This window comes from Fibroporia radiculosa (genome assembly GCF_000313525.1).
Source record: "Fibroporia radiculosa TFFH 294 genomic supercontigs, scaffold2032, whole genome shotgun sequence".
NCBI classification, from domain to species: Eukaryota; Fungi; Basidiomycota; class Agaricomycetes; order Polyporales; family Fibroporiaceae; genus Fibroporia; species Fibroporia radiculosa.
The window spans coordinates 22,468-28,544 of record NW_012133327.1 but is presented as its reverse complement, the minus strand read 5'-3'; the positions used below and the strand labels follow the sequence as shown (position 1 = coordinate 28,544).

Below are 6,077 nucleotides of genomic sequence, written 5' to 3'. Positions count from 1 at the left end.
TCATCAAGAGTATGACAAAGCTAACATAATTCATTACATCACGATGATGATCGGTACTTGAGAAGGTCGGACACATGAGCACCGTAATGGTCTAGAATCGAGCCACCTTGAGGGGGTACAAATGGGCAGAACACGGCGAATCTATAAGCGAAGTCCGGTTATATATATATGAACAAGGGATTTCCATCAGACTTGCAACACATGTAGGTCTGGATGAATTGGCCTGCCGCGCAAAAATCTACCGGTAGCATTTGCATCAATAGGGGATCACTCTGAACGTAAAACATGCGCACCCCTCGCATACGACCAGCAATACGATCGCTATGCTTCAAAAATAGCCATAACCCGCATCAAAAGGGTTGGAATCCAAGGTTCTGCCAGTACAACGCCGAGTCTGGGAAATCTTCTACGTACTCATAAACGCGATCTTGGGTCGTAGTGATGAAGTCTTCAGGGAGCCACCATAATTCGTCATTGCGGATATGAGTGCTATAATCGCAGCTAATAGCAAGGAGCTCATCAATGTCCACCACATCGACAACTTGTTTATCCCGCATGTCCGGGCGGCTAGAATTGCGATGATCGAACCACCCTTTCAGCTTCATCATGAGCAGTGGTAGGAGTGGCATGACTGGTAAACCGTCTCTGTCTTCGATATGTTCAGTGGGGATGTCTGGGATCTCCAGGAGGCCAGGGACGAGGATATCAACTTTGCACCCACGCGGTGTATCCTCATCCTCTGTGGGAAGCGCACACCATAACACCTCATAATCCGCAGTTCTGCTTCTAGAGGGCACGAGGTAGAAGTCTTCGTCTACTTCAGTGAGAACGGCCTTGAGACGTTCCGGGTTCTCTCCACAAAAGACGATGAGATCGACATCCTATAGCGGTGTTAACAGTGTCGTAAGTGTATCTAGAATAAACCTACTCGCATTGGGACATCTGTCAACGCCATACAGCGCACAGGCTGTGCTACCGAATAGGCAGCAGTCATAGTGGCACCAGCCAGAGATGATAGCGGCCGCCCGATCGGCAATGCTGCAAATCTCCTCGTATGTAGGCGGACCTGACATCGTAAAATCGGCAGCCTCTTTCAAACCACTGCTTTCGAAGACCACAGTGACGAGGAGCAGAAAGACGAATATTTGAAGATGAAGCTCGAAGCTGAGAGCGTTCACGCCATATGCACAAGACAAAGGGAACAAAACGCATGCTGAGTCAGCATACGCAATACCAATTCGGCAAATCAACAGAAGTAAGACGAATAAATCCATATATCCTGAACATTAAATACGCACATACAAATACAAAGAGGCTATCCATGTCCTGTACATTGGCAGGAAGGAAAATATCACCTCTCACCCAATGTTAAAACACGATCCAAATGACATTCACTGTGGGGGACCCTCGCATCCGAGCTCTGACTAACGATGACGCCCTGAATCAGAGCTTCCCTTTCTCAAATTTCTTCACATATGCGATTCCGCCACCGAGGCAGAGCTAAAGAAGGGAATATAAGCTTATCTTCAAGTTATTCGCTAACATCTTACCTTGCCGGTGGTAACGTTCTTTGTAACGAACGTAACTTCTGTAGTGCCATCTGGTCCCGCACCCACTGCCCATACAGATGTCTCAAGCGCGTCACCAGGCTTGACGGGTGATGTAAATCGAGCGCCAAAAAGTTTGAGTGAACGGGGATCGCCTCCGCCAATAGCAGAGATGACGGCACGCGCTGCGAAACCGAACGACGAAAGGCCATGCAGAATCACCCCGCCGAACCCTGCCGCTTTACCAATACTGGGATCTGAGTACGTCCAACAAGACAACTGAGCTATGGTTCCGAATGACACAATGAGAGAGCAATTGCGCACCAATATGTAACATGTTGTAGTCCCCGCTAAGCCGATAAATGATGGCCTGCTCAGGCGTGGTCTGGTCACTGATCACCCAGTCGGGTTTCTGATCCTTGGGAACTGGCTTCGCTTGCGGTGGACCTGCAACGCGCTTAGTAAAATTGCTGCCAGTGACTTTCGCGCCAAGATTAAACGAAGCGGACTGAACTCAAAGTCGCATTAGTGCATCTCAACAAGATCGAAGGAACACTAAGCGTACGTAAAGTTTAGCGTATGGAATGCCATTCCCATCTGCGAGCACAGATTCGTCTTCAATGATGATACCAGACTCTGCCATCGCATTCATGCGCATGCACTCTCCAAAAAAAGTGGATTCACACACTATTTTCGCTGATACCAACGATGCGTCTTTGAAGTTTCCATCCTGGTCCGCTGACTGCAGGAAGAGGTTTGAGAATCTCAATAGTCTGGTATCCGTGCACCTACGAAAGATAATGAATATTGTGAATATCATAACGTCTGCTCTGTGTACAATAAAACTCACGATACGATTCGGGTCGAACTTGGGTAGATCTGGCGTCCGCTTGCCCTCGCTCATGAGCTGACGGAAATCAACAACATCTTGACTGAGGCCTAAAGCCAAATAATTTGACGCTTCAAGGGCAAGGGAACACAAGACTAACCTTTAAACATGAGAACTACTGGATATGTCGGGAACGGTGCCCATGATTTGTCTTGGAAATCATGACTATCTCGCGACAATGTTGTGGAATAATTCAATCTCACCGAGCTCTGTTTCCACATCGACATAGCTCAGGACATCATCAAAAAACGAATAACTGGAACGCACCGTTTACTATTGAAAATTCATCTTTCTTCGCTCCAATGCCAACTGCATATATGAGCAAGTCTCTCTGATTCCAAGACACCTAATTGCGACGGAAAGAGTGTGAGCGTTCGCGGCATGACAACGTCAATGCGTATCCATACCTCTTTATCGTTGAGCTGGAAGCCAACGGCTTTAGCAAGGTCAAATTTCGACATGATGGAAGTGAGTTAGATGTGGATACGAAATGACCTCGAGCGTGAGTGTTTGGCCAGAATTCGTTAAGTACTGCCTCGGGCATCGGGTTCCATGTGATACCCGTCGCCGACGCCGTGATCATCTGCCCAAATCGCGCGAGTTTCATGTGACCGAAACTCGATTTTGCATGACGGGCGCCTTTCGAGTCGGCTCCAGCTTCCAGCCCAGGCCATAGCCTCTATTCAGACATTCACTCTGAGCCTATCACATAGGCGAGAAGGAGGTACGGTCACGTAGAATGTGTGTTATCCGGAAAGTGACCTTTCTTATCAGTGAGCTTCCGATATAATCTCAAGGGAAAGGTGCGTTTTATCGGCAGATTACATTTCATGCCGTTCATATTTTAGGCTTAATACTAGTACTTGTCAGTTCGAACATGCCACCTACGGTGAACACTGCTTGAACATAGCATAAAAATGGCCTCCACGTCTGCATCACCATCGGAAATCTCACATCCAGTGGTTTTCACCACACAGACACCCTATCCTCTGCCCTCGCAGAAATTCATGATCCCGACGTCATGGAGGCGCTATCAGCTTTCGCAGCTCGTGAACAGAGCTCTGTCTCTTCCGAGTCCGATACCATTTGATTTTCTGGTGCATGGAGAGATACTTCGAGGGACACTGACGGAATGGTGTGCAGAGAAAGGGATCGGCGAGGTACGCATATGATATTACAGGCTACTCATAAGGTTCACAATACTTTTTTATATCTAGGAAGAGATGCTCGAGATTGAATATTTCGAGTCGGTTATGCCCCCACAGAAGATGTCTGACTTGCCCCATGAAGATTGGGTCTCATCGGTTTCATGCGCATTGCCAGGGTATGTATGAATTCACGTATGTGGTATTTGAGCAATGTGGAACATTCGGTTCTCCATCCGTGTGGATGGGGCGATGCAGATACGTGGTGGTGTTTCTGGCTTGAGTTTTTGGGCTGCAATACTCTATCATTCTTACTCTTCATGCATTTGGGCTAACGTACTCAAAAGCCACTTCCTGACAGCATCCTACGACGGACACCTACGCGTGTTCAACTACTCCCAAAAGCTACTCTATACATCCGCAGTGCATATGGCGCCCATCACCTCAATATGTGTCATACCTTCATCCTCTTCAGCATCATCCCCAACTCTTCTCGCTAGCGCCTCGCACGACCTCACTGCACGATTATCCACACTCTCCTGTCCCTCTGACTCGCCTGATTCATCAGTGCAAGTCCAAGTGATTGCCTCACTGCATCTACATACTGCATCTATATCATCCGTATCTGCAAATTCTGTTGGCTCGCACCTGCTCACTTCTTCCTGGGATGATTTAATTGGTCTCTGGGATACCTCTGTGCCCACCACAGATGAAGTCCCACCGGAGGACGTAGACCGCAAGAAACGTCGTAAAGTGGACGAGCAAGCCTCAAGACCAAAACGCAAGGCACCCTTGTCAGTGTTAAAAAGTCATACAGCACGAGTGTCAAGGGCTATATTTGGGACGAGCGAGGAAGCTTACAGTTGTGGTTTCGACTCGACCATTCGCTCGTGGGACGTCGAAAATGGCGTTTGCACGAATACGATTGTACGTGTTCAAATGAGGCGTACGATGCGAGCAGGGTTGCTTACCATGATATCCTTTACAGACTGCATCCGCAAAACCTTTCCTCGACCTTGCGCTGACACAGTCCCGTACGGTTCTCGCAGCATCTACAGACCGCACCGTCAGTCAGTATGATCTCCGTGCTTCTACGGCCTCCGCCACGACGCCATCCACAGCAACTCTCCGCCACTCCGCAACGCCGTCATGCATTGTTGTACCCTCCACATCGAACTCAAGTGTCGACACAAGCTCCGAGCACCAGCTGCTTACCGGCGCATACGACGGTATTGTACGTCTGTGGGACCTGCGCAGTGTGAAAAGTGCTGTCACAAGCTTCAAAGCATGGGAGGGCACAGAGAAGACAGGTAAAAAAGTGCTCAGCATAGACTGGGCTCGTGGCATCGTTGGCGTTGGCGGTGAGGGCGGAGTAGAGGTCTGGCGTCTCGGGCAGGGAGGACGGGCGATCCCGAGCTGAGGACCTTGGTAATTATATTTACATCTACCGCATGTCACTGCTACAACACACTGCATGGGCCAGAACCTCGTGCTACAGGAATGGTAGCTGACACTCCAATGACAATGAATTATCAGATGGAAGTCTACAAAGATACGTGCGAATATGAGATGCTAGACAAAGGGGAGGAGCTTCGAACTCGTCTATAGTACGTAGATTTGTAGGTAAGTGGCTTCGTAATTACGTTTCTTGGGCGAAGAAATGAAATGAAAGGGGTGGCGTTCGTGGGAGCAAACGGATGAACTTGGGTAGACGGAGACAGGGTTGAGGATACAGACACGAAGAACTCCGGTTAAATGAATACTGATACATGAGTTGGCTACATGCATAGGCTTTTGCGACTTCTTCCACCGTTCTTGAACCCCTTAACTCTTCTGAAATTCTCTTCAAGGAATACCTTTACAGGTTGGGATACCGATTCGAATCTTTCCGCGCCTTTGTCATGGCTGTGACCACTTGTGAGACAGAAGGTTACAAGAGATAGGTCTGAACCGACCTGCAATTATGGCAGCGCCAATGCCACTGCCATCTTCTGCGTGGTACGTGATGATATTTCTGGTAATATGGTTAGAGATGTCCAAATCGCAAGCAAAAATATACGGCTTACCTGCCCTTCTCCCCAAAAACATCTTGCAGACCTTCGTGTATCCTATCTGCAAAACCAGGATATTTCTGGACGTGTCGTGAAAATGATGGGCGTGCCGGACGGAGGGAGTGACACTCACATTGTACAGTGACCCATCTGCACCTACGGCGCATCCTTCGTCCAGGTAGCCCATCTTGCTCACAATCGCGGCAATACCACAGGCACTAAGTCTCGCAGCGCGACGGCCTACCAGCCTTGCGAGAGCGCGGAAAAATTGCCGTTCTGCTAGCGTCGTCTCCACTGCGAAGAAGTGCGTAAAAATACCGATGATCATGAGTAACTCTTCAGTCGGATCACTGAGCCAGGATCGGGGGATTGTGATACCCGCGAATGATGGGCGGTCAGACGATGAAGAAATCGTCAGTTACTATCACAGTAACGTGAATACGTT

At 48.7% G+C, this 6,077-nt stretch overlaps 4 protein-coding genes across 4 annotated transcripts; 1 reads left to right on the top strand and 3 right to left on the bottom strand.

Annotated features, from left to right (window-relative positions):
* Positions 1-350: 350 nt before the first annotated feature.
* Positions 351-994, bottom strand: FIBRA_03430 (uncharacterized protein; the record flags this gene model as incomplete). The annotated part of the gene is made up of 2 exons (XM_012325273.1): positions 351-881; positions 929-994. The coding sequence occupies 2 exons, from the start codon at positions 992-994 to the stop codon at positions 351-353; spliced, it is 597 nt and encodes a 198-aa protein (XP_012180663.1).
* A 449-nt stretch (positions 995-1,443) lies between these two features.
* On the bottom strand, positions 1,444-2,897 carry FIBRA_03429 (uncharacterized protein; the record flags this gene model as incomplete). The annotated part of the gene is made up of 10 exons (XM_012325272.1): positions 1,444-1,500; positions 1,551-1,804; positions 1,872-2,055; positions 2,113-2,183; positions 2,236-2,335; positions 2,398-2,486; positions 2,537-2,587; positions 2,640-2,645; positions 2,704-2,782; positions 2,844-2,897. The coding sequence occupies 10 exons, from the start codon at positions 2,895-2,897 to the stop codon at positions 1,444-1,446; spliced, it is 945 nt and encodes a 314-aa protein (XP_012180662.1).
* Positions 2,898-3,353: 456 nt separating this feature from the next.
* On the top strand, positions 3,354-5,001 carry FIBRA_03428 (uncharacterized protein; the record flags this gene model as incomplete). Its single annotated transcript, XM_012325271.1, has 4 exons — positions 3,354-3,596; positions 3,654-3,760; positions 3,929-4,508; positions 4,570-5,001. The coding sequence occupies 4 exons, from the start codon at positions 3,354-3,356 to the stop codon at positions 4,999-5,001; spliced, it is 1,362 nt and encodes a 453-aa protein (XP_012180661.1).
* A 438-nt stretch (positions 5,002-5,439) lies between these two features.
* On the bottom strand, positions 5,440-5,960 carry FIBRA_03427 (uncharacterized protein; the record flags this gene model as incomplete). The annotated part of the gene is made up of 4 exons (XM_012325270.1): positions 5,440-5,486; positions 5,537-5,595; positions 5,648-5,712; positions 5,766-5,960. 4 exons carry the CDS (start codon positions 5,958-5,960, stop codon positions 5,440-5,442), a joined length of 366 nt encoding a protein of 121 aa, XP_012180660.1.
* Between the last annotated feature and the right edge of the window lie 117 nt (positions 5,961-6,077).